This window comes from Conger conger, chromosome 14 (assembly GCF_963514075.1).
Source record: "Conger conger chromosome 14, fConCon1.1, whole genome shotgun sequence".
Taxonomy (NCBI): domain Eukaryota; kingdom Metazoa; phylum Chordata; class Actinopteri; order Anguilliformes; family Congridae; genus Conger; species Conger conger.
This window is the reverse complement of record NC_083773.1, coordinates 529,034-557,005: the sequence shown is the minus strand read 5'-3', so window position 1 is coordinate 557,005 and position 27,972 is coordinate 529,034. Positions and strand designations below refer to the sequence as shown.

General features: G+C 43.6%; 2 protein-coding genes across 6 annotated transcripts; one reads left to right on the top strand and one right to left on the bottom strand.

Moving 5' to 3' along the window:
• Nucleotides 1-1,780: 1,780 nt before the first annotated feature.
• On the bottom strand, nucleotides 1,781-4,291 carry il10 (interleukin 10). The gene is made up of 5 exons (XM_061218680.1): nucleotides 4,067-4,291; nucleotides 3,863-3,922; nucleotides 3,388-3,546; nucleotides 2,171-2,233; nucleotides 1,781-2,064 (listed from the first exon to the last, which is right to left on the bottom strand). The coding sequence occupies exons 1-5, from the start codon at nucleotides 4,232-4,234 to the stop codon at nucleotides 1,969-1,971; spliced, it is 546 nt and encodes a 181-aa protein (XP_061074664.1). The 5' UTR covers nucleotides 4,235-4,291; the 3' UTR covers nucleotides 1,781-1,968.
• Nucleotides 3,223-23,432, top strand: LOC133109371 (interleukin-20-like). 5 transcript variants are annotated; one of them, XM_061218683.1, is made up of 7 exons: nucleotides 3,223-3,341; nucleotides 19,483-21,020; nucleotides 21,226-21,442; nucleotides 21,704-21,760; nucleotides 22,225-22,380; nucleotides 22,657-22,719; nucleotides 22,875-23,432. In XM_061218683.1, exons 3-7 carry the CDS (start codon nucleotides 21,290-21,292, stop codon nucleotides 22,950-22,952), a joined length of 507 nt encoding a protein of 168 aa, XP_061074667.1. In that variant the 5' UTR covers nucleotides 3,223-3,341; nucleotides 19,483-21,020; nucleotides 21,226-21,289; the 3' UTR covers nucleotides 22,953-23,432. The 5 variants fall into 5 exon arrangements, with proteins under 5 accessions (XP_061074667.1, XP_061074665.1, XP_061074670.1 ...); XM_061218681.1 differs by lacking the exon at nucleotides 3,223-3,341 and having other exon boundaries at nucleotides 18,625-21,020; nucleotides 21,286-21,442; XM_061218686.1 differs by lacking the exon at nucleotides 3,223-3,341 and having other exon boundaries at nucleotides 18,625-21,020; nucleotides 21,268-21,442.
• Nucleotides 23,433-27,972: the final 4,540 nt, after the last annotated feature.

The following is a 27,972-nucleotide window of genomic DNA, read 5'->3' as shown; positions in this document are numbered from 1 at the left end:
ATAGAGAGTGTGATGGAGGATAGAGAGTGTGATGGAGGATAGAGAGTGTGATGGAGGGTACAGAGTGTGATGGAGGGTACAGAGTGTGATGGAGGATAGAGAGTGTGATGGAGGGTACAGAGTGTGATGGAGGATAGAGAGTGTGATGGAGGATAGAGAGTGTGATGGAGGATTGAGAGTGTGATGGAGGATAGAGAGTGTGATGGAGGATAGAGAGTGTGATGGAGGGTACAGAGTGTGATGGAGGGTACAGAGTGTGATGGAGGATAGAGAGCGTGATGGAGGATAGAGAGCGTGATGGAGGATAGAGAGCGTGATGGAGGATAGAGAGTGTGATGGAGGGTACAGAGTGTGATGGAGGGTACAGAGTGTGGTGGAGGTACAGAGTGGAGGTACACTCAGTGGTAGGGATAGAGAGTGTGATGAGGGTACAGAGTGGAGGTACACTCAGTGGTAGGGATAGAGAGTGTGATGAGGGTACAGAGTGGAGGTACACTCAGTGGTAGGGATAGAGAGTGTGATGAGGGTACAGAGTGGAGGTACACTTAGTGGTAGGGAAAGGCATGCATGACTTGGCTGAATGGCATGTTCTCCTCATTATGTTATGATGCTAAATCCATCAGAAGAGATCCAGTGTGTGGGCACAGCAGCTTTGGGCTTTTATTCCACTCAATTAATTCAATTCAATTCGTCATGGATTCATAGATTATTTCAATTATGTTTTTTTCCTGAACTGGAGTGTTGAACCGTGACCATGCGTTTGAATGGAGATTCAAAAATGAGTTTAACAAAATAATATTAGTAAAGGAATACTGTTTTATTACTCTTTGCAACATGAAATACATCATTCCAGATGATAATAAATAAATACATACACATACTTCTCACACACAAAAATGTAAAATCATTCAATGGTGATTTTTCTAAACCAACATAACATTTTTAAACCATTCACCATGTTTATTAATAATAATCAAAAATTATTTTGTAAACATGGTGCTACATAAAACAAGCTGCTTTAAATAGAACTACCTTCCTGAACCATGTTAAAAAAATAATCTATTAAATAAATACAAATACAAGCATAACAGCATATTAAAGAGTAAATTAACAAACCGTGTAATACTCTAGTATACGTCTGCATATAAAAAATATGCTTGCAATATTCTGTATGATCTTGTCAATATGACAATAAGCATGGTCAATTCTACACAGTACATTGAATGCCTTTACTCCATATGAATCTATGGAACACCGAGGGGCCGATACACTGCTCACCCAGGCTCTGAGAAAAGCCCAAAGCCCTTTGTTTACCTAGCATCCAGCCTGCACTCAATCACTTTATCTTCGGTGCAATCAAACACCTTCCAAATGAAGTATTTTCAGATAATGACCGTAAAGCTGTTTGTTGAAGTGATGTTGCACGTTGACGTTAAGCTGGACGGACAGTATTTCAGGGTTTCTGGTGTCATTTAAAAAATATAAAAATATAAAAACATAACTACACAGTTTCCAGGTGAAAGAGGTAGTGTGACGGCCCAGAGCTGCTCTCTTTAGGATGTCCCTGTCTGGATGCTCAGGGCCCTGTCTGACACTGCTGAATCACACACACACACACTGCTGAATCACACATACACACACTGCAGAATCACACACACACACTGCTAAAACACACACACACACACACACACACTGCTAAAACACACACAAACACACACTGCTAAAACACACACACACACACACTGCTAAAACACACACACACACACACACACACACACACACACACACACACACACACACACACACTGCTAAAACGCACACTGCTAAAACATACAGGACAAATGTGTGAATAACTTGGAAGTCAACTGGTTGGACTGGACTGTTGAATTGCGTCTGGTATCTAAGAGGTACTTAAAAGTAGATATTTGATTAGGTTGATCCAGCCATGGTCTCCAGAGGTGTTTAATCTCAGTGTTTGGGTTTGACCGACGCCATGTATTCCTCAATGTAATTGAACAGTAAGCCCAGTTCCCCCATGGCCTTGTATAGTCCCTGGCCTTGCATCTGAAATCAAGCAAAATGCAGCAAACATCAGAAACGCACTGTAGTATAACATTAACTAAAGCGTCACTTAAACACACTCAGAGGGAGACAATGGATATTCACTTACCTTTTTGTATGTTGTCATTATGTTGTCAAGTTCAAAAGGTTTCTTGCAAGAAAAGTAATTTCTCTGAAGAACAAAAAAGAAAGAAAAATGTCAGGACCTTTCAGCTCAGTCTTCTCTGTACAGTTTACAATGAGCACCGAAATTACATTAAATTACAAAACATTTAGCAGACGCTCTTATCCAGAGCGACATACCATGAAGTGATAATGTGGAATGTTACATATAGAACTGCGGATATCAGTTCCCTTTTTCACACATCAGCTACACTTTGAAAACAGCTGAATACAGCAAAAACCAACTTAAATTCATTAGGCAGCATACAGAATAGCCTACAAGGAGGCTGCTTTCTGCTTGGTTATATTTGTTATGATTAATTGATCAATGAAATGCCCCGTAGAGTGCATGACAGTGTTCCCTGAAAACCACCTTTTCACTGAACTGCTGAATGGTGTATGAGTCAAGATATCACATGGTTACATCCATGTGCAATGCTCCTGAACCCCTAATGGAAGAATGTCTCTTCGTCCGGTTAATGAAAACTTCTGCTGAAGAGTAACAGTATAAAATTGAGCTCACTAAGCGCTCTACAGCTTTTAACAGCCTTGCATTGCTATCAGTGTAATACGGTAAAGTCGTGCAAGGTATTGGTTTTCAACCTGTCCTGATCGAGGGACCCCTCAAAGGCATCCAGGAGACCCCCATCATAAATTAAATTACCCCCCCCCCCCCTCCCCTCCCGGGTGGAAGGTGCTGTACTAACTCCATGGTCGCATACAATTAGCTGGTTGTACAAGATGGACATTCAGTGAAAGCGAGTGCTGGCTCTATCAGGGCTATTCTTGCACGTCGTGCCTTGTGCACAGACTTTGCTTTTTGCAATATAAGCGTACCCGTGCTCCAGCACAAACTGAACGGAACTGCTCGGTAATCGAAACATTGCGTCTCAGATCGCGGTGTACCCAATCTCCAGGAAACATGTCCAATAAAACAAGCGTAAAAACCACAGCGACGTCAAACTCATTGTGTAAGTCGCGGTCTTAATGTAGCTATCTATTCGTCACAACAATTTGAATAATCTTTGCAAATGCTTAAAATTGTGATGATTCGTAGCTACCGTCAAATCTTGGATAGCCAAATATTACGAAATGGAGACCGCGCAATCGTCTCACAGGTACAGAGCATAAAGACTTGACTGGATTTGAAGACGTTATACTTACGCAGTAAAGTATTTTTCTCTTTAGCTGGTTGAATATGCTTCCTATACTGTTGATAGGTTTTGCGTAGTGCGTGCTGACTTCTTCGTTAATGGCAGTTGGTAGAACGGTGTCCAGGTAAAATCGTAGGACTTCGTTTATGGCGTGGCATCCGAACGGATTCTGCAAAGACAGGTGCGCGTCAGCGTTCAGTCCCCTGTAATTCTCTAGACTAGCCGTGTCAAAGCGAGCAGATACCAGAAAATGTTCCTTTCTCTCTCTGCATGTAGGCTGTCAGCCGAATATATAATCATGATGTGATCTCGCATCCTACGCTGCCTGCAGTGTCAGATACGGACCTCAGAGGAGACCCAAGGGCCCCTCTCCAGTTCAGCGTGACAGTTTAGAGTAATATCATTAACTGCGTTGCCCTTACATCAGCGAAGGTATCTTGTTTCAGCTCAGCGTGCAATAAATAAAAAAGGAAATGTCTACTCACTTGAAAGTCATTTAGCACATTTTCGTCCAGAAGCGGCGTCTCGATGTAGTCTTTATCTTCCTAAAGCGAGAACCAAAACATATGTCGTGTTACACATTTCCTGCATCAGTACTCACAATGTAATTTCTTTAAGGCAAGAGGAGAATCGCTAAAAAGCATAGTAGGATTTAGCATCAGGGCATAGAGATGGCACACCGTACTCACATAGTATCTCCGTATCTTGTCAAAGTCCGACCTGAGTTCCTTTAGCCGCACGGGAAAATTTTCCAAGAAATTCTTGCAGTCGGTCGTGCTGTTGTTCATGCAGTGGGCTGGTTCCAGAAGGAGAGCCGTTAGGAGGACAGACAGCCGAACAAACCAAGACAAAGACATTCTTCAAAGTGCTATAATATCCCGCCCTTCAATTTCGAAATCTCTGTAAGACCAGAGAAGAGTCCACTTGTAAAAATTAACCCCTACTCTTTATACATTTATACCCCAGATGTCTGAATTGACATCATTCATATTTCCTGTTTTGGGGTGGGGGTTGTAGCCCAAATTACTGGCATTGCCTATTTTGGGGTATTGCCTGTCATCAGTGAATGAGTTTTTTGGTGGTTTTTTTCTGCAATGCAAATTATGTGGAAAGTTGACTTACCAAAACATGCTTGCCTCGGTTTTAAGTTTCTGTGTAGTGTGAAATAAGTTTCAACGCTTACTCGGTTGATAATATTTCCTTCAATTCCAAGCTTGTATTGCTTGTTTTGAATTTGCAAATATAAACAGTGATATTACTAAATATTTCAATACTAGATTTTGCATGATAAATACGTAATTAATAATTATAATGGCAGTTTTTGGGGTCTATGGGAATAAAGCTGATTTAGCAAATGTTTTCTCTTCCTGCTATTCGGCTACAGCAAGTAAAATGACAGCAAGTCAGTTTATAATCACTCCAGTAATTTTGGTTCTGGTATGAAATGTGAATAATCTCAAGAATATTAGAATGGTTTTAGCCACAGGAATGTATTATTTATTTGTGCCTGTCCGTGTACTGCTTATGCCTGTACACATGGGTACTCATTCGCACCCTAATTTGGGATGCTCCATTATCAGAACCTCAGATCCCTGCGCTGACTTGTGCGTTCCTCCACCTTGCTTCAGCCCAGCTCACATGGCGCAATCAGGGGAGGACCTTTCATGTGCAGCATTGACATGCAGCTCATGGGCACCAGATTGACCAGCGGGGGTCGCTCATGGGCGATGAAGACCCTCACGAACCCTCCCGTAGCTTAGCCAGCGTGTAGCCTAGATGATAAGGTGCATGACTGGGACCCAGTCGATTGGTGGTTCACGCCCCAGTGTAGCCACAGTAAGATCAGTGCAGCCGTTGGGCCCTTGAGGAAGGCCCTTAACCTCATATTGCTCCAGGGGGGATTGCCCCCTGCTTAGTCAAATGAAGTTGCTTTGGATAAAAGCGTCAGCTAAATAACGAATTATTTTTTTCTTTTATTTATTGGCCTTACCCACCCTCCCTGGTGCTCCGTTTTTTTATAAGGTAAACAAAGTTCAGAGTAAAGAAAAGAATGTGCTGTCCTTCGCCGAAATCCCCATCTCTCACAATGATCACTACGTGTCATTTCCACTGGAAATGATCTGTTGAATTCTGCTTATCAGCGCTGGTGTTGAATCATGTTCTGTTTTTGTTGGATTGGTGTGTGTGCAACGCGGTGTTCTAACCCTTACCCTACCCCTGACTCAGCTTCCTCAGCACCACATTTCAGTTTTCATTCATTTAAATGGATTCATTGATAAAAAAAAATGCAATGCTGGAATTATGTTTTGCTAGCAGTACATAAAATATTATTTAATCTCTTAATGGTCTTAAAATATTATCTAATCTATTTGCAATTGGGAATTATTACAGCCAAATAATTGAACACCTTATTAAAAATCAAGATTGGTGCATTTATGTTGGCAGTAAATGTCCGTTACCAACCAGCATTCAGCACCAGAATGCACATATTTGTGACTGAAACCAGCAGAACTAGAATCTGGTAGCGAATGTGTACACTTGCATTTCCCCTGCAGCGACCGTATTGTGCGTTAGTTATTGTTTATGACGTTGATAGGAAATGAAAGTCGTTAATAGAGAGATGTCTCTGGGCGTCACACTGCTGCAGTGATGGCGCCCTTGTGACTATTTCACCGTGTTCTGTGTTTATGTTCCGACAGGCTAACGGAAACCGTGCGATCGCTCTGGTGAGGGTTGTGCACGGTGTTTTTGCGGCCGTACGGGTAAACTGCCGTGCGCTCAAGTCACGTAACAGCATTGGGGCCGCAGGGCGGTCCCGTCGGCTCCTGCTTCACAAGTGTTCGCGGAAAGTTGTGTCTTTGCCCCCATTCTGGAATGTCACATTAATGCAGGATTCTGATTGGACAGACGGGGCTCTCAGTGCGGTGAAATGCACCCACCCAAGCCTGTTGCCAGGGCGTGTAGTGGAGGCAAAAGCACTGGGGGGTATCAGCACCAGGCTTGATACGGTGCTAGATACTATCTAGCTTTTAGGAAAACTGAACAGTTGGTACACTTTAGTGGTAGGAAAAGGTGAGCACTGCCGGGCAGAATGGTTCGTCATTATGTTATGTTATGTCATGTCATGTCATGTTATGTTGAGCTCCAGTTGTTGGGTGCACCTGTGGCCAGGCTTCTGGGAATCAGGGGCCCTGCAGGCGACTGAAATGCCGGTGATTGACACAGGATGGCGGTGTGTGGTTATCAGACCCTGCACTCGTATGCACCCCAGCAAACCCATGATGCAACGCTGGCGGTTTTGGCACTTCACCTCGACGGGCAGGCTGACTGAAGCCATTTCACCAAACGGCAATGCTTTATTTCCAAATGGGCTTTGATTACTGGAAGCGGTTAAACACGTCAAATATAACTGAAACAGAGACAGACTTTGAACAGGATTGTTTTGTGTCATGCTTTTTGTACGATTGCTATTCGACAATCTATTCGGCATTTAGTCATCCTCAGCCTCCGTACACGTCGCGCTTTGCGTACGAAAGAAGAGCTCCGTTATTCCCTCCACTCATTTTTCATCCACTAGGGGGTAGAGTTGTTGTTGGCATTAACATTTTATACCAGCAGAGAGCAGCACTCAGGCAGCGTGAGTCTCCATGGCATATTTCCAGTGCTGCTCTCGGGTTCAGTTCACAAAGGACATCGTCACACGGTAGCTTTACACTGATCTGAGCTGAACCCCCCAAGGCCGGGGCGACCATGGCAACGGCCAACTCCCAGGGTGGTAACCGGGAGGAACCTGGGCCTGCTTTTCTGCATTAATGGGGATGTGCAATTCGTTGGCGGAATTATTATGATGATGATGATGATGATGATGATTATTATTATTATTATTATTGTTGTAATTATCAGAGATTTATCACAGATGTACAGAGTCATCGTTCCCGTAACTACTACGCAACAAGTTCTCAGAATTTTTTTTTTTTTACTCTGGAATCTCTCATGGGATCCAGTGAATTGGTGACATGCTGTGTGTGCCTGTCTCACGCCATCAACCGCCCACAATTTCAAAACATGTTGAGTTGACAGAGTATTGGGCACATTGTGCAATTAAGTGTGATAACATCCTGAACTAACCATGTGCTGGGGCTCTTTCAGGAATACCCAAATGCATGTCCAGCTACGCTCAACACACACACACACACACACACACACGCTGCAGTCCGTAAGTATTCGGACAATGGTACAATTTCTGTTCTTTTGGCTCTGTAGTCCAGCACATTGGATTTGGAATGAAACAATTAATATGGGCTTAATGTGCAATATTTACATCCATATTGGGTGATCTGTGTAGGAATTACGTCCCTTTTCATATGAAGTCCCTCCATTTTAGGGTTGGCTTCTCAGCTGTGTCTGATTAGTCTGGGGTTTTCAGCCCCGTCCTTGGTATAAGAGGTCTGAGTATCTAGTCTTGATTCTAGGCTTTTGACTGCTTTTGGGGTCTGTCAACATCACCGGTTGTGCCCATGATAGTCAAGGAAATCCATTATGAGGTTGAGGAAAAAAAGACATAACAATAGGCTTGCCAAAAGAAACATGGGCATGGAGGCATTTGATTGAACTTGAGTAGATAAGATGCTTCTGTACAGCTCACTGTTCATTCTGCTGCTATACCATACCACCCCCACCACAGATGAGGGGGTGTACTTTCATTCTTGGGCAGTTCTAGCCTCCACACCTTGTATCAGAGTGATGACTAAAGCGATCTCGGTCTGTCCAAACGACCTCTTCCCAGAACTCTACAGGCACTTTATGGTACTTCTTAGCATCTCTGACACATCCACGCCTGCCTCCAGAAGAGTGTTTCTGATCTGCCGGACATGTGTTTTGGGGGTTTTCTTAATAATGGCAAGAATTGTTTGTTCATCAGCGGGAACTAAACCAGTTTTTGATGATTGCTTACACACTTGTTGCGGAATTTGGCTCATCGTGTCAAAACTCTACACACAAGCCAGATAAGACACCAGACGTGGAGATAAATATCTGAAAACCTAACAATCCTTTTTCAAAATGGCATTTTTGCAACAAAATGATACACACATGCACCATTTGAATTACTCTTTCAAAGGAACAGCAACACACAGGTGTACTTTATACAAAACACTGCTGTCATTAGTATTTTGTATACTTTTTATATTTTCTCATACAGGTTTCTGTGAAAGATTGTTCCAGTACAGTACTCTACTCACATTTCAATGAACACATGTTTTTTGCCCATGCAGGTTTTTGTTTTTTGCCCATGCAGGTTTTTTCATGTGCTGTTCTGGCTTTGCTGCATCTTGGCTGAACTTGAATATGTGTGTGAAAGATGGTTCTTTACAACAAATCAAACCAGAGACCTGTCAGTCAGCTCCCACTCACCTGGGGTTCAGGTGTATAGGTGCAGGCTGAGAGCATACTCTGAATCTCGACAGTGTGGAGAATGCTTGCTAGATCACACCTGACAACACCGCCACTCCCGCTGCCCTCTCATCCTCCTTCTCCTTCTCGCACACTCCCCGGCCTTCTGGCCGTGGCGGTGGTACTGGTCTTTTAATTTCCCCCTCGTGGAAATTCTCTGTTCTCCCTCTCTCTGACCTGTCCATATCCACTTTTGAATTCCATTCTGTTGCAGTATCCTACCCTACTAACCTTTTTATTACTGTTATCTATCGCCCTCCAGGGCCCCTGGGAAGCTTCCTTGATGAGCTAGACACCCTTCTCAGCTCCTTCCCTGAGGATGGCACCCCACTGATTCTCCTTGGAGACTTCAACATCCACCTTGAAGCCTCCCAGGCTGCTGCCTTCCTACCACTACTCCACTCCTTCGGCCTCTCCCTGCAACATTCTCCTCCAACCCACAAGGCAGGCAATATCCTAGACCTTGTCTTTGTGAGGATTTCACGGTTACTCCTCTGCATACATCTGATCACCACTTCATCTCATTCTCCCTCCCTCTTCCTCCCCATCCTCTTCCCCCTCCTCCCACCTACCCTTCCTCAGCCCGCCGTAACCTCCGCTCCCTCTCACCCTCTTCCTTTGCCACCACTGTCACCGCCTCACTCCCCCCTCTCAAATCCTTCTCCAAACTCCCCGCTGACTCTGCATCCGCGACCCTCCTTTCATCTCTCTCCTCCGCCTTTGACTCCCTCTGTCCCCCTGTCTCAAAGCCGCCTCGCACATCCCCCCCGTCCCCATCTGTGGCACAGCCCTGGACTGGATTGAGTCCTACCTCTCTGGTCGCTCCTTCCAGGTTGCCTGGGCTGGTTCGGTATCGACACCTCGGCCCCTCGCCACAGGAGTTCCCCAGGGCTCAGTCCTTGGCCCGCTTCTTTTTTCTCTCTACACTCGCTCCCTTGGCCCTGTGATCACTGCACATGGGCTATCCTACCACTGCTATGCGGACGATACCCAACTCTTCGTCTCGTTCCCCCCGTCTGATACGCAGGTTTCAGCCCGTATCTCTGCTTGCCTGAGGGACATCCAGAGCTGGATGGACAACCACCATCTAAAGCTCAACCCAGGCAAGACTAAAATGATATTCATCCCTACTAATACCTCTCCTCATCTGGATCTCTCCATTTCCCTCGGGGATACCACACTCACGCCGTCACCCAGTGCAAGGAACCTCGGCATGGTGATGGACAGCAGACTGTCCCTTTCCGAGAACATTGGGGCGGTGACCCGGTCTTGCAGGTTCTTCCTATACAACATACGGAGAATCCGCCCCTTTCTCACCCCCTACTCGACCCAGCTCCTGGTCCAAGCGATGGTTCTGTCCCGCCTGGACTACTGCAATTCCCTCTTGGCTGACCTCCCAGTGTCCGCCATCAGACCCCTCCAACTTATCCAGAATGCAGCAGCTCGTCTGGTCTTCAACCTTCCCAAATACTCACACGTCACCCCCCTGCTTACTTCCCTCCACTGGCTGCCTGTCATGGCTCGCATCAAATTCAAAACATTGGTGCTAGCCTTCCAAGCAGTTAAGGGGTCTTCCCCAGCTTATCTACAAAAAATTATCAGGCCCTACACCCCTGCCAGACCTCTTCGTTCAGCCTCCACAGGCCGCTTGGCACCTCCCCCTCTCCGAACCTCCACCTCACGCTCACGACTATTGTCTGTTCTGGCTCCACGGTGGTGGAACGAACTCCCCGTTGAGGTCAGAACTGTAGAATCTCTCCCCACCTTCAAGCGCAAACTGAAGATACACCTCTTCAAGCAGCACCTCTCCCCATCCCTCCCTACCTCCCTGTGAACCTTAATTGTTGTCTCTGTGACTTGCTTTGTGTATCGGTATTTTTAGTTGGCTAGGTAAGCAGTGTTTGGATAGTTAACTTTGGTCACTTTTGCTCTGTTGTTTGTTTGTTTCTTTGTTCAAAAAAAAAAAAAAGAAAAAAAAAAAAATTGGCCCCCGTCCTTATCTTTGTTGTACAGGTAGCAGTTGAAATTGTACTTCCCTCTAGGGTCTTTCAGCGAACTTATCCCTGGTTATGGGTATGCACTTTGTTGTACGTCGCTCTGGATAAGAGCGTCTGCCAAATGCCAATAATGTAATGTAATGTAATGTAGATGTGTGTTTTTTAAAATAAGTTGTATTTGTGTGAACAGCTCCCTGTAGCCATGGACAGCGCATTGGTCACATGTTTTAATGTCACAGTGAGTTTTTTTGCTGGAGTTCAGCAGACACTCAGTGGCTGGATCGGTTAGCCACAGTTATTTAGGTCACCCACGATTTCACAACTGAAACTGGATGTGAAACATTGGTTTGCGTGGCGAAATGGAAATTTGGAAAACTTAACCTTTTGTCGGTCACGTCCAGGGTATGGATAGGATGTTAGCGATTTTAGGGTTTGTGCTGACATCTCAGATGGGGAAATCTGAATGAAAGAGAGAGAGAGATTTGGGATTTGGATAAAAAGTGAGTGGGGCGATTTTCATCAGGGGTTTCCCCGTCTGTGCCGGTCATCGGGTCCTGGGCGGTGGCGGTCTCCCGCGGACCGCACGGTTTCGGCCTCACCCACGCGTGTGACTCGCAGACCTGAGGCACAGGAGGAGCCCGGGCGCTGGAACACGCCCGACCAGCAGGGGGCGCTGCTGAGTGATGGGCTGAATCCCAGCTGAAACTCCGGCTACATTCCCAGCCCGGGCCTCGCAACCCGTCCCCTAATTGTCCCCTGACTGCATTGGCTAAACCTCAGCTGGTGTGTGGTGAGTGACAGGAATGATCCTGTCGCCCTGTTGAACTCTGGTCCTTGACAAATGACAACATTACCCTGCCCCCACTGGCCCCACCTGCAGCACTTGCTTGCTACCGATCCATTGCACATGCATATTCTATACTATACATAATACATACTTTATTTTTATTAATTCCCCACCCATATTCTGTGTACCTGTACCCATATTTATAACAATAATCGCACTTGTACATGCTGTATATTCATATTTATCCTGTGTTTATTATTTTTGTACTGCATTGCACGTTATGCACTATTTTGCACTTCTGGTTAGATGCCAACTGTATTTCATTGTCATAGCACTTGTGCTCTGTGCAGGCACAATACAGTTGAATGTAATGTAGTGTAATGTAATGTAGTGTAGTGTAGTGTTATGTAATGTAGTGTAGTGTAATGTAGTGTAATGTAATGTAGTGTAGTGTAGTGTAATGTAGTGTAATGTAGTGTAGTGTAGTGTAGTGTAATGTAATGTAGTGTAGTGTAGTGTAATGTAATGTAATGTAATGTAGTGTATTGTAATGTAATGTAGTGTAGTGTAATATAGTGTAATGTAATGTAGTGTAGTGTAATGCAATGTAGTGTAGTGTAGTGTAGTGTAGTGTAATGTAATGTAATGTAGTGTAGTGTAATGTAGTGTAGTGTAGTGTAGTGTAGTGTAATGTAGTGTAATGTAGTGTAGTGTAATGTAATGTAATGTAGTGTAGTGTAATGTAGTGTAGTGTAGTGTAGTGTAATGTAGTGTAATGTAGTGTAGTGTAATGTAATGTAATGTAGTGTAGTGTAGTGTAGTGTAGTGTAGTGTAGTGTAATGTAGTGTAGTGTAGTGTAATGTAGTGTAATGTAGTGTAGTGTAATGTAATGTAATGTAATTAATTAGGAATGACATATGCCTCAGGCTCCCCCCATCCCAGGGCCAGATCACGGTAGCAGGGAGTATGGCACGTTTCCATGGCATGCGTTACCGTGGAGATGGTGGGTGTGTGTGTGTGTGTGTGTGTGTGTGTGTGTGTGGGGGGGGGGGGGGGGGGCGGGGAGGAAATCCTGTTCATGAACCGTCAGCTGCTTTCGTTGACCGCACTCTCCGCTCACACGTAACACGCCAAACGCACTGCTCACGCGTGTGCACCGCCGATCACGTCAGCCGCGGCCTCCCGCCTCGCCCCGACTTCCTGCCCCCCCCCCCCCCCACAAACTGCCGCTCGCCCCAAGCTGCCCTGAGCTGTGAGAACTTTGCATGAATGCTGAGAATGTTGTGCAAACGTTGTGTGGAGATTGTACGAATGTTGAGGATGGTGTGGGAATGTTGATGTGTGAATGTTGCGGGAATGTCATATGAATGCTGTGTGATGGTTGTATAAATGTTATGAGAATGTTGTGCTTTGACCGAAGGGCACTCAGGCCGATGTTCTGGGCTTGGTAATTGTGAAATGGCTATGATCAGTGGACATGTTGCCCTTCGGTGGAGTGATGTTGTTGGGAGTTTGACATGTTGCCCTTCGGTGGAGTGATGTTGTTGGGAGTTTGACATGTTGACCTTTGGTGGAGGGATGTTGCGTGTGTGACATGTTGATGAAACTGAATGTCGAAGTGGGGCGCTGGTTTCGCTGCCGAAACGCTGCCGCGCATCAAAGTGCGTTTAGGGTGGAAAGTGTCTGTCAGGCCGCGGCCTCCGGCACTGATGTGGTTGCAGGTGAGAGGTCCCCGGGCCTCTTCCTCTAAGCACCCGCATCCTTCTCGTACCTCCAGCACGTGATGGAGACGCAGGGCTGACCTACATTCAAAACTTGAGACTGACGATTTTTATCAGAGAGTTCCTCTGTGGCAGAGGTCACCTTAGACTGCTGTGTGCTGCTCGGATTGCAGCCTTCCCACGGCCAATCAGCGAGCCCGGGGGGTGGGGCTTGCCGGGGCTGGTCTGAGTGGCGTGTGCGTATCCAGCGCAGGCTGCACTGTGCAGCGTCTGTTTGACCAGGCTACGGAACTCACATTTAGTTTGGGATTGTGGGATGGCCTGGGATCGTGTTCACTGTGGATTTACAAAAATGAAAGCATCAGCTAAATCACTGTAGTGTGATGTGTCATGGAAGGCAGAGAGTATGCAGGTCTTACATTTACATTTTAGTCATTTGGCAGACGCTTTTAATCCAAAGCGACTTACAAGTGCATAGGTTCTACCACAAGTCAAAGCATCACATCCAGAAACTAGCAAAATACACAGGAAAGCAAAATACACATTCATTCAGTCACTCCACCGGCTGATATTACTCAGTAATACTAATGAATTAACCCACCTTCAGCCAGAGGAACAGTGATGCAGCCACCTGCTGCCCCAGCCCTCTGTGACACATGACTGGGCCCTGAGTGAGGAACCAGAGCTCTGGGTATGTGGGCATTCCTGCTGGACACGGGGATATGGCAGGTATGGAGAAACATAGATATATGTGTATATACACTCACCGAGCACTTTATTAGGAACATTTTTACTTTATTACACCTATTTATTAATGGGATTATCTAATCAGCCAGTTGTGTGGCAGCAGTGCAATGCATACAATCATGTAGATACAGGTCTGGAGCTTCAGTTAATGTTCACACCAACCATCAGAATGGGGAAGAAATGTGATCTAAGCAACTTTGACTGTGGAATTATTGCTGGTGCCAGATGTATCAGTGTGGTTTGAAGGTCTCAGAAACTGCTGATCTCCTGGGATTTTCATGCACACTAGTCTCTAGAGTTTGCAAAGAATGCAGAAAAAAAAAAATCTAAAAGAAAATCCAGAAACGCCTTGTTAATGAGAGGTCAGACTGTCAAAGCTGACAGGAAGGTGACAGTAATGCAAATAACCACACATTGGTTATATAACCTATAACCTAAGTGGTATGCAGAAGAGCATCTCTGAATACACAACATCATAACTCTAAGCGGATAGGCTAAAAGTCTAAAAGTTAAGTCTAACAAATACCTAATAAAGTGTACATGTACATTTTGTATAAACTCTTTGGATGGCTTAATGTTTTAATGGAATTGATTTCGGGGGTTGAGGATCAGTCATAGTTAGTCAGTGATCCAAGACACAAAAGTGCCAAAAGAGTTCGCCAGTGCCGCCCTCATGAAGTTAATAATGTGTTCTGTTATGTACAATTCTTCAAACAGAACATTTATTTTAAATTTCAAATCAATCAAATTTAATTTCATGGACATTGCATCCAGGGACAGACGCAATGCACTCTACTTATGTGTCACTCTCCAGGAATCTTTGCAACTCATTCATACAATGACAAAATTATTTGAAAACAGCAAGATCTGGCTAATGAGAAGGAATGCTCTGTCACTAAAAACCGAATTGAACAGCGGACAGATTTCATCTTAGTTTTGACGCATGTATTTATGAGTGCTTAATTCCACTTGCAAAAGCTGACAATTCTAAATTATATGCATTTTTAAATAGGCTGGGGGCATTCCCCGAAAACTATTTGAAGTCGGCTCCGTGCGCGCCGACTGCTGACTCGCTTCAGAAAGAGATTGTCACGGACGGTTATCTTTTGCATATTTAATTTGTTCCGCTAGAAAGATAATTTACACTCGATTTAAAGTTATTGATGTCGCAAGACACAGTTCAATCGCGGATAGCGTCAAGCAATGCCTGTTGAACTTTGCGGTTTATTTCATCCACCCATACGCAATTTACTTGGAAAATGCAAGTTACATGTCGAAAGCATTACAATAAATCAATAAAATACAATAAAAGGCTTTCAATAATTGAACGTGCAATGCTCACGCGGTGTCAGAAGTAGTTCGTTCACCATGCAATGATCATAGCAGTTTCCCAAAAGTGGACACATTCGAGTAGTCAAGACTCGTGAGACTTTCGAGCATCTCACCATAAAGGTGCAACACACCTTTTTAAAATATATTAATTTTAGATATATTAATAATACCCTATAACTCGTGTGACTGGGAGTTCTGGGTCGAAAAAAAGTTATTACATCTGTATTATTTTGGGACATATTTGTCCTGCCAAAGAATATTGGACTATATTGCTATATATGTATCGCTGCTTCATCGGGTGGGTATATCCTGAAGCATATGGAAGCTATTCCGTGCCTCGTTTCCAAATATCAAATGACCACGACTAATAATGAAAACTCAACACACGAATGGACAAAAGGCCACATTGTATATTATGAAAACTGAACACATGAATTAACAAAAGACGATTTCATGCGATTTCATACGATTTGGTTAAAGCTGTGTTTATTTGATTTAGCCTATAAAAGATCACCACCACGTTTGTTATTTATCATCATTTATCATTAATCACGACGCCAAATGTCAATCAAAAGCCACGCCCACAGATACAGGTCCATGTTTCGGCTCTCGATGTTTTTATTGTAGCTGGAAGCTTACGTGTGGTTCTGCGGCGCTATATTGAAATCTGCGATAGGCACACTTTGGCTAAAGTCAGAGGTTGAGCCACACGGATTTGACATTGATTTTTAAAATATATTTTGCTGTAGTAGGAAGAAAGCATCTAGACTACTGAACAAGACGAGCTCAAGCAAAGCGATACTGCGACGTGCGAGAGGCCTAGGTTTTGAATTGTGCTAACCTAGCTGCTACCACTAATAGTGTTTTTAACAATCAGTATTATATCCATGTATTGTTATGAACCATCATATCACTACCCCACTATAACTAAAAAAAAAAGTTAAAAAAAGGCTAGCTGTGAAGCAGCTAGTAGCTGGTTGACCAGTTCAGACCAGTTCAGACCAGCTCACGCTATGTCTTGAAACAACTGGTAGCTTGTCAGAAATGTACTGCTACTAGTTTGTAATGAATACTTGCGTCAATGCCTTGGTCTGACGTCGGTTCTGAGGTTTCTGGAGTAGGCTTTCTACTTTCTGGAATGGACCCCAAGTGTAGCCTGGGTCCTGTGTGTTTGGGCAGTCATATATAGCCACAATCACAAACAGCAGCCCCGCCTGAACATACAGCAGCCTCACCTGAACATACAGCAGCCCCACCTGAACATACAGCAGCCCCACCTGAACATACAGCAGCCCCACCTGAACATACAGCAGCCCCACCTGAACATACAGCAGCCCCACCTGAACATACAGCAGCCCCACCTGAACATACAGCAGCCCCACCTGAACATACAGCAGCCCCGCCTGAACATACAGCAGCCCCACCTGAACATACAGCAGCCCCACCTGAACATACAGCAGCCCCACCTGAACATACAGACGCCCCACCTGAACATGGAGGAAAAAGCTGGAAGCCGTGACATCTTTGTGTCAGTAAATGGCAGAACATCATGTTCCTCATGCCCCCTGTGACAGGCAGGCCAGAGCCCAATGAGAACAACCAGAATGAACAGGACCAGAATGAACAGAACCAGAATGAACAGGACCAGAATGAACAGGACCAGAATGGACAGAACCAGAATGAACAGGACCAGAATGAACAGGACCAGAATGAACAGAACCAGAATGAACAGGACCAGAATGAACAGAACCAGAATGAACAGGACCAGAATGGGCCCAGTCTGCCATGCAGTCTGCCTTTAAACATTTCATTTACACTTTGAACAAAACAAAATATGGTTTTAGGAACTAAAAAAATACAGCATTTTTAAGTGTATGTATTAATAATAATAATAATAATAATAATAATAATAATAATAATTGTTATTATGATAGATTTTTTCATTTCATTTTTCTGTTCAGTTCTATAAGCCAACATTGCTGTTATTATTAGTTTTCTGTCGTTCTTGAGCTGACTGTGACAGTGTTGCCTGTCGCAGTGTGCTCTGAGGATGGAGGCTGCTGGGAGGGAAATTGAGAGAAGGTTCTGTCGCCCTCTTGTGGGCTGATGCCTGAACTGCAGCTGGGAGCAGCCTGGAGCCTAGTGCAGGGATCATCAAATCTTGACCTCGAATCCAAATCCAGCCCTGTTTTTTTTTTTCTTCTCCTGGTTAATTAACAGAACAATTAGTGCTGCTGATTGGCCAGACTAACTTCACATCTGAAACCCAGGTAGGAAAACCAGCAGTTCTCGGACGTCGAGGACCGTGATTTGATGATCCCTGGCCTAGTGGTTAAGGCACATGAAATGGTAAATGGTTGGATTTTATATAGCGGCTTTATCCAAAGCGCTGCACAATTGATGCTTCTCATTGACCCATTTATACTCACACACCAACAGCGATTGGCTGCCATGCAAGGCACCAACCAGCTCGTCAGGAGCATTTGGTGTTAGGTGTCTTGTTCAGGGACACTTCAACCCACCCAGGGCGGGATCGGACCGGCAACCCTCCAACTGCCAGACGACTGCTCTTACCGCCTGAGCCAATGTCTCCCCTACATGACTCAGTCCTGGAAGGTTGGTGGTTCAAGCCCCGGTGCAGCCCTGTTCAATTACACACAGCCGTTGGGTCCTTGAGCAAGGCCCTTAACCCCATATTGCTGCAGGGGAGATAAGATATAAGTTATACTTTATTGAGCCCCATCCTAGTTAACTAGGAGCAGTGGGCAGCCACAGTGCAGTACATTAATATGTATTTATTATTAGGTGAGGTTTCTTGTTGGGACATGCTTCATGTTTGCATAATGCTGTAATGACGTGCGTGGAAGTTCCTGACAAATCTGTCACTCTGGTGCCAAAGGGAGTTTCCTTCCTGCTGCAGCTGAAGCTGCTTGCTGCAGAGTTCCAACATCCCATAATGTATCTGAATGCATTACTTGCCTGGAATCAAATGCCCATTGTTAGAAAGTGCTTTATGTCAAATACCTCGTGATGCTTTACAGACACATCCCTCAAACTGAATACTCTGCATTTTGAGAATAATTTACGTGATCTATGTATGTGTGTGTGTGTGTATATATATATATATATATATATATATATATATATATATATATATATTCACTCATTATGTATTTATTTTATGTACTTTTAAAAAGTTTATATTGTTGTCTCTTTTCGTGATGGGCTGGGGGAGGGACTGTTTAGGACTGTGGCCTGGAATTCTGGCCCAGTGTTTGTAGTCTGTTGCTTGATGTCATTGTATGTACTTTAAAGTACAGAAGGGCATTTTCCAAAGCAGATTTCCATTTTTATTAAATAAAGCCACATTTGTATATATTACCAAGAACACAAGAAAATGATTGTGTCTATTAGAATAAACACATCACACTTGCAGAAATGTATTCGTTATCTGAACAGTAAAGGAGAATAATATTATTCCAGGAACATTCCTTATTCCTTACTCCTGGGAATTCCCCTCAGATTTTCCTCCCAAATTCTTCTGACTCTTCCTTCCATGTTCATTCATAAAATAATTTTCCTGAACGGTTGTTGCGTTGCTGGCAGGCTATAGGCAGTGGGCTGGTTCTGTTCTGGGAAGGCCTCCAGCGTTCCAATCAGAACTGCTCAGTGCTCTAATTAATCAGCAGTTGCATAATTGTCGAATTGCTACATTTTTAAGTGTAATTGAAACCACAGAAATGTATTTATTTCTATTATTGTGTATTGTGTGAATTTTTATCATTGTTTGCTTATCTGGTTTTGAAATAATTTCACAGAAAATGACAGATATTGTTTTGAGCAGTACATAGATTATGAGGTAATAAAGTTCTGGTTATAGTTCTACATTTTGGGTAGTAAATCCGACATGGTTGGTCAGATAATTTACAAGTACATTTTTATTCAAAGGGTGAAATGTATTTTTAAAAAAGAAAAGAAAAGAAAAGAAAGTTTGCCTGAATAGCCTAAAACATCATGTGGGAATCCTGTGGCAGAAACCGAAAGTGAATATTCCTTCTTTTTTTTTCAGTTGTAACTCTTTTCACAATATGAAGTGAATTGGGTTCCTCCCTGTCCCTGTGACCAGAAAAGCAGAAGCAGAAAGTCTCATTACACAACCTGCATCTGAGGAAGTGCTTTCAGGCAGCACTGTGAACTCCGTTATGAAAGACTTTAGAAACTTTGACTTTTAAAATGTGTAGGCTCACAGTCACAATCATTTTTAGGCCTCAAATTTGGCTATTTTTATGGCAAGGCCGCTGTGGCCAAAATCAACATAACATAACATAAGATAGGATAGCATAGCATAGCATAGCATAACATTAATTCCTTCATTATCCTAACCCTCTTATCCTGAACTGGGTCGCAGGGGGGCTGGAGCCTATCCCAGCATACATTGGATGAAAGGCAGGAATACACTCTGGACAGGTCGCCAGTCCATCGCAAGGCATAGCATAACATGACATAGTATAGCATAGCATAGCATAGCATAACATGACATAGTATAGCATAGCATAGCATAGCATAACATGACATAGTATAGCATAGCATAGCATAGCATAGCATAAATGATGCTCGCCTTCTCCTGCCACTCAAGTATACCTTCTGCTTAGTTTACTTAAAATCTAGATGGTATCTAGCACCATATCAAGCCTGGTCTTCACTACCCTCTAAGTTTCTGCCTCCACTACATGTCCTGGCAAGCTATTCCCCACAGTGACCTCTCTGTGTGGAAAAAATACTTCCTTATGTCTGTAGGGAATTCCTCCTTTGCCAATTTCCATTCGTGCCCCCTTGTTTTGCTAACTGAACTCTGAACCGAACTCACCTGAAGAATCTCCTGTAAAACACTAGGGAAGCAAAGCCAGAAAGCACACTCTCCCATTGATATGGTCAAATAGAATAATCCTGTATAACTCTTTATTTAAATAAAACAAATAAAAACAAACTATGACAGATGCAGATGCAGACAGATTAAAAAAAAAAAAATTTAACATATGAATATAAACATATTCAGATGTATACTAATATTTGCTGATATTTATGCTAATCCTGAAATCCTCTTTTCTGGAACAGATGAGTGATGATGTCACCACACCTGTAGCTCACCTCACCTGTTCCACTCCCCGGCTGAGGCTTGCCCCAGCCACAGTTACTTCCTCATATATTATTTTCTGTAAAAACCAAAAATATTTTGAATAGGGGAAATTACTCCCATCACTGAAGGCTGATAAGAAATGACTTCATGGATGCCCACTTCCTTCACTGCATTGATGTGTGTGTGTCCAGGTGATGTGAATGCATCCTTTCTAGACACTCCCCACATGAAACCAGGTCCACGGGATGCAAATGAGGAGCGGTGTCTGTAATCTTCCGGTTCTCTGAGAGCCCTATAAAATGGGTACCTGTATGGCATGGAGAGCACATCCCAGAATCAGAAGATTCACCAGCGACCTGCTCTTCAGAGATTCACCTGCTACCTGCTCTTCAGAGATTCACCTGCGACCTGCTCTTCAGAGATTCACCTGCTACCTGCTCTTCAGAGTGACCATCGCCAGACCCAAGTCTGTGAGTACTGCCAACATCGCTCTGCAGACACGACCGCTCCACATTCACGTTTTTAAACCAACCTTAAACAAATACATCATTCTGGGGGATGTTTGTTTAAGAGCGAGATGCGTGAGTTTACAGCTGAATTATTGTGAGACTGTGCTGCTCTGTGTGACCCCAGCTCCTCTCTGTCTGACCCCAGCACCTCTCTATCTGATCCCAGCACCTCTCTGTGTGACCCCAGCACCTCTCTATCTGACCCCAGCACCTCTCTGTCAAGCAGAAGCATGAGAGTGGCCGTCTCCCTGCTGTGTCTCCTGGTCCTCGGTCTTCGCCCTGCGGAGGCCAAACCGCTCCAGCACCTCACCTTGCAGGGCTGCAGCGCCAACATCCGCCTGCTGGAGGTCCGCAAGCACCTGACCGCCATGCTGCAGCATGTGGTGAGCCCTGACCCCGCCCTGACCCTGCCCTCCATCCGTCCGTCCGCCCGCCCCATGGACACTTTCCTCCATTTCAAGTGCTGATGTACAGAAGTGCTGATGTACAGAAATGCTGATGTACAGAAATGCTGATGTACAGAAGTGCTGATGTACAGAAGTGCTGATGTACAGAAGTGCTGATGTATGAAGATCCTGTACTGGCTGCTTCTTGGGCAGCTGGGGTGGCTTGCGTTTGTCAAAATGTCCTCTCTCTCTCTTCAGACTGATGGGGACCCCGACATCGCCATCATCACAAACCGGGTTCTCAACTCTGTGAAGGTACGAGCTTTTATTTACGCACATAGCTTTTATTTAAAAAATGTTTGGATGAAGCAGACCAGAACCCTGCTTCCTCAGAAGTTCCTGGTCAGGCATGCTTGAAAGACTTTGAAGGAAGTGTTCTAAGAAGCTGAGAGTACTTGGGCCTTATCTGCTTTGTGCTTCCCAGAGAATAACTCCTACTTTAGCAGTTCTGTAAACTCAGTATTTTGGATGTTACTCTTCGTCTAGAGTAAGGACTCAGATGCTGGTGTGAATTGAAAAACCTAAACAGAGACAGGGGTTGGCTGCATGCCGTGTGTCTGTTTCATGTCTTTGATCTATAGTGATATCCACTCGTATTGTCCCTGGTAAGGGCAGGTTTGATGGCAAGGTACCAAAATGTTCACGTAGAAGCAGAGCCTCTGTGTGACATCACGGGTGATGTCACGGCGGAGTCTGATTGGCTGCTGTGCCCCGGACAGGAGTCGGACAGGTGCTGCTTCCTGCGGGAGCTGGCGGAGTTTTACGTGCGCGGCGTCTTCACCCAGTGCAACGCCGTTCTTCCGCTGCACGCCAGGAAACATGGAAGCCCCCTCGCCAACACCTTCTACATCATGAGCCAGGACCTGCAGGCCTGTGTGAGTACATTCCCATCCCCTGTCCCCTTTCCCCCCTAACCCCTATCCCCTAACCCCCCTATCCCCCCTAACCCCTAACCCCCAACCCCCCTAACCCCTAACCGCCCACCCCCAACCCCCCTAACCGCTATCTTATTACGTGAAATAAATTAGCTTCTATTCTGAATCTGTGATAGGAACATGTTTCTGATGTTTTGATAGAACGCTGTCAGATGGGGTGGGTGTTGTTCAAATGCCATTCTGATTGATTTGTGCTCCACCCCCCCGCTGGAACAGGGATGTGAATGTGAGGGAGACACCCTGCTGAAAATACAACACATCCGCAGGACCTTCGAGAAGGTGAGGCAGGTGTGGCCAGGTGTGGCCAGGTGTGAGCAGGTGTGGCCAGGTGTTGAGCCTGCTGCCATAATGCTGGTGTACGGATGATTGTTGTTGTTGTTGTTGTTGTTGTTGTGGAGAGAACAGTGCAGGTCTGAACTCCGTCTCCCCTGCAGATGGAGAAGGGTGCTGGGGTGGAGAAGGCTCTGTGTGACCTGGAGATCCTGCTGTCCTGGATGGAGCACCAGCTGTAGCCCACAGCCCCTCCTCTCACTGGAGTTTGTGCCAGGCCTGTCCCTGGCTGGGGTATTTATGTGCTGGGTATATTTATGTATTTATGTAGATATTTATGAATAAGTATTTCATTTTAGCCCTCTGAAAAATGCTGTTTCTGCCGAATATTTATTAAGCATTTGAACCATTTTTCTGAAGTAGGCACAGTGTGCCACAGTAAAGTATGGTTGTATCTGAACCAGCACAGTTGAGTGTACTTGTATGCTGCTTGTATACTAAATAGTAGGCAAGTGTGCTGCACTGTTTCAGCTGCAGTCAGGGTTGTTACAGGTCAGGGTTGTTAAAGGTCAGGGTTGTTACAGGTCAGGGTTGTTATAGGTCAGGGTTGTTACAGGTCAGGGTTGTAACAGGTCAAGGTTGTTACAGGTCAGGGTTGTAACAGGTCAGGGTTGTAACAGGTCAGGTTTCACTGTTGTGTCTCCATTGCTACTGTATTATTGTTAAAGAAACACTAATCAATAAAAACATTGATTTTCCACAAGCTTGTTTTAGTCTTGTTTAGTACACCCCTTGTGTGTGTGTGTGTGTGTGTGTGTGAGTGTGTGTGTGTGTGTGTTTGTGTGTGTGTGAGTGTGTGTGTGTGTGAGTGTGTGAGCAAGTGTGTGTGTGTGTGTGAGTGTGTGTGTGTGTGTGTTTGTGTGAGTGTGTGTGTGTGTGAGTGTGTGAGCAAGTGTGTGTGTGTTTGTGTGTGTGTGAGTGTGTGAGCAAGTGTGTGTGTGTGTGTGTGTGTGTGTGTGTGTGTGTTTGTGTATATTTTAAATACACTCAAGATGCCTGGGGATGTTTTCCAGGTTTTTATTTATGTAGAATCTTTCATATAAAATATATTTTAAATTGCATGGCATCTAGTCCTACATCAGTTTCACCTTCTTCTCTCCACTGAAATGACATGGTGTTGCATGTGGTGAAACTGTAAGAAGAGAACCCATGCATTTTGAAATATGGCGGGTGGTCTTTATTTTAATATGAAAACCTGTTAAGATAGACGTGATCATGAACACCAGTACGTACCAAGATATTTAAATAACAAAACAGTGCACCACCCCTCCCAATGAGCTGACTACATTTCCATTTTCATTTAAAAAAATTAACTTCTGCTTATATAAGTACACATAACATATCATTAAATATTAAATGCTTATCGACAAGTTTATACAGTTTAAAGAATTTTTAATCACTTGTTTAAGCAGGTGGTTTTAATGTTGTGGCTGATCTGTGTATACTGAATATTTCTTCCATTGAGTGCAACAGGAAAACTTACAATTATGTCTGCAGCAGCACAGTGGACATTGGGCCATTTAGACGTGTTCCACACTGTACCAGCATACTCTACTGCTGAATCTAGTCCCACGCCCCAATTCCCATAGAGATCCATCAAATGCAAAGAGTTTTAGTATCACTTAGTATTGCTTGTAAGACAACCTGGAAATGAGATATACAGACTCTGATGATGTTGATAGGTCACCTATCATATATCAGGAAGTCATGGCATGCAAAGGATATGCAACAAAATACTAAAGATGACTACTTTAATTTACAACCTTGCTGTGTAACAAACGTTATAGTGCCCCAAAATGGAGGGACTATATATAAACACTGCTGTAAATTCTACATGCGGAAACCAAAATGTACAACAATGCCCTTTATTATATATATTATATATTTTTTATTACAAATCCCACATTGTGGAGGCAAATAAATGATGGGTCTTTGTCCCAAACATTATGGGGGACACTGTATATAAGAGATGTACAGTCACTGAGCACTTTATTAGGTATTCATTAGACTTATTTTTAAGACTTCTACTGCTGTAGCCTTAATCCTGTCAGAATCCTCATTATTTATCCAGCTAACTCATGCTCTGTGGATTTTACTCACTGCAGTTATCCAGCTAACACAGTAATCCTGCTTTGTGGGTTTTACTCAGTGCAGTTATCCAGCTAACTCAGTAATCCTGCTTTGTGGGTTTTGCTCAGTGCAGTTATCCAGCTAACTCAGTAATCCTGCTTTGTGGGTTTTACTCACTGCAGTTATCCAGCTAACTCAGTAATCCTGCTTTGTGTGTTTTACTCAGTGTAGTTATCCAGCTAACTCAGTAATCCTGCTTTGTGTGTTTTACTCAGTGCAGTTATCCAGCTAACTCAGTAATCCTGCTCTGTGGGTTTTACTCAGTGCAGTTATCCAGCTAACTCAGTAATCCTGCTTTGTGGGTTTTACTCAGTGCAGTTATCCAGCTAACTCAGTAATCCTGCTTTGTGGGTTTTACTCAGTGCAGTTATGTGGCTAACTCAGTAATCCTGCTTTGTGGGTTTTACTCAGTGCAGTTATGTGGCTAACTCAGTAATCCTGCTTTGTGGGTTTTACTCAGTGCAGTTATCCAGCTAACTCAGTAATCCTGCTTTGTGGGTTTTACTCAGTGCAGTTATCCAGCTAACTCAGTAATCCTGCTTTGTGGATTTTACTCACTGCAGTTATCCAGCTAACTCAGTAATCCTGCTCTGTGGGTTTTACTCAGTGCCGTTATCCAGCTAACTCAGTAATCCTGCTTTGTGGGTTTTACTCAGTGCAGTTATCCAGCTAACTCAGTAATCCTGCTTTGTGGGTTTTGCTCAGTGCAGTTATCCAGCTAACTCAGTAATCCTGCTTTGTGGGTTTTACTCACTGCAGTTATCCAGCTAACTCAGTAATCCTGCTCTGTGGGTTTTACTCAGTGCAGTTATCCAGCTAACTCAGTAATCCTGCTTTGTGGGTTTTACTCACTGCAGTTATCCAGCTAACTCAGTAATCCTGCTCTGTGGGTTTTACTCAGTGCAGTTATCCAGCTAACTCAGTAGTCCTGTTGTGTGGGTTTTACTCAGTGCAGTTATCCAGCTAACTCAGTAATCCTGCTTTCTGGGTTTTACTCAGTGCAGTTATGTGGCTAACTCAGTAATCCTGCTTTGTGGGTTTTACTCAGTGCTGTTATGCGGCTAACTCAGTAATCCTGCTTTGTGGGTTTTACTCAGTGCAGTTATCCAGCTAACTCAGTAATCCTGCTTTGTGGGTTTTACTCAGTGCAGTTATCCAGCTAACTCAGTAATCATGCTCTGTGGGTTTTACTCAGTGCAGTTATCCAGCTAACTCAGTAATCATGTTGTGTGGGTTTTACTCAGTGCAGTTATCCAGCTAACTCAGTAATCCTGCTTTCTGGGTTTTACTCAGTGCAGTTATGTGGCTAACTCAGTAATCCTGCTTTCTGGGTTTTACTCAGTGCAGTTATCCAGCAAACTCAGTAATCCTGCTTTGTTTGTCACGTTTCAGGTCTGTCTTGCCTTGTTTTATGTTTATTCATTTTGTCTTAGTCACGTATTGTCTTATCATGTATTATGTTAGTCTAGGTTCGTCATGTTGTTTAGTTTATTTTCTTGTTACGATAAATTGTCTTGTCATGTGTAGTTATGTTTCTGTTACGATTATTTTACCTTGTTATGTTGAGTGGTTATCGTTTTAGTTCGTTTAGTGTTATGTTTTGATTTATGTTTATTGTTACCCAGACCGTGCTTTCTGATTATTTATTGTTTTATTGGCTAGATCTACGTGTGTGGACTTTGCTTGTTTTGACTACGCTCCTCGGATTCGTCCCGAATAAAGCCCTGACGGGACTTTATTTTACTATTGTTTCTGAGTCGTGCATTTTGGGTCCAACCCCCACGCACCCGTCTCATTGTGGGTTTTATTCAGTGCAGTTATCCAGCTAACTCAGTAATCCTGCTTTGTGGGTTTTACTCAGTGCTGTTATGCGGCTAACTCAGTAATCCTGCTTTGTGGGTTTTACTCAGTGCAGTTATCCAGCTAACTCAGTAATCCTGCTTTCTGGGTTTTACTCAGTGCAGTTATCCAGCGAACTCAGTTATCCTGCTTTGTGGGTTTTACTCGGTGCAGTTATCCAGCTAATTCAGTAATCCTGCTCTGTGGGTTTTACTCAGTACAGTTATGTGGCTAACTCAGTTATCCTGCTTCCTGATACACCTCCCTGGTCTCCAGTGTTAGCAAGGTTTCCAAAATCTTTCCAAGTTACCAGTCAATCGAAAAGTCTTGGAATAGAACATATGTGACTACTGTCCTGTAATGGCACACAGCCCAGACAAAATGGATTTGGGGGAGAAAAGAATGCTCAAGCTAGGTTTTGAAACAGCTGGTAGCTGGTTGACCAGTTCAGACCTGCTCCATACTGAACATGGTTCAACCAGTGTGTTTGTGTGTGTTAATTTTATATATAAACATACAATAATTGTACTTCATTAATCCCTATAAATACTGGTATTTTATAGCATACTTTGAACCATGAACTAACTGTTAACTGATATCGTAAGCATTAGAAAAGGTAATAAAATAGCTAGTCCTAGTATGTTTGTTTTCAAACGTCAAACAGTGACAGAATTAAAATGTACTCAATATAGCTCAATAATTGTTTTAAATACATGCAAACAGAAATGTACAAATTAAATGAAAGTTTTTAAAAAAAAGCATTTTTATTTATTGTTTCTTTCAGCGACAGTTTAAAAAAAAAGTTTCCCATGAACAAATACAATGGCTATAACATGATTGGATAATCCATCATGTAAACACAGAAGCAACACAGTTAATAAATTAAGACTAATAACTTATTATGTTACATAAATTATACAATCTTTCTGTATATATATATATATATATATTTTTTTTATTTCCCTTCCTTTGGAAGAATTCATGTGCGGCTGACATACTGAAAGTGCCTGATCATTAACTCCCCCCAGATCAACCAAATAATAATAATATTACTATTACTACTACTACTACTGCTACTCCAATACTAATAATAAATATATTTTTTAAATAAGGTTTTAATATATTACTGTATTAATAAATATAACTCTTAAATTACAGTGTGGTGAGTGTGCTGTGTCTGACAGGTCCACTTGACAGCCATTTTGTCTTCCTCTGCTCGGTCAGGAGTGAGGC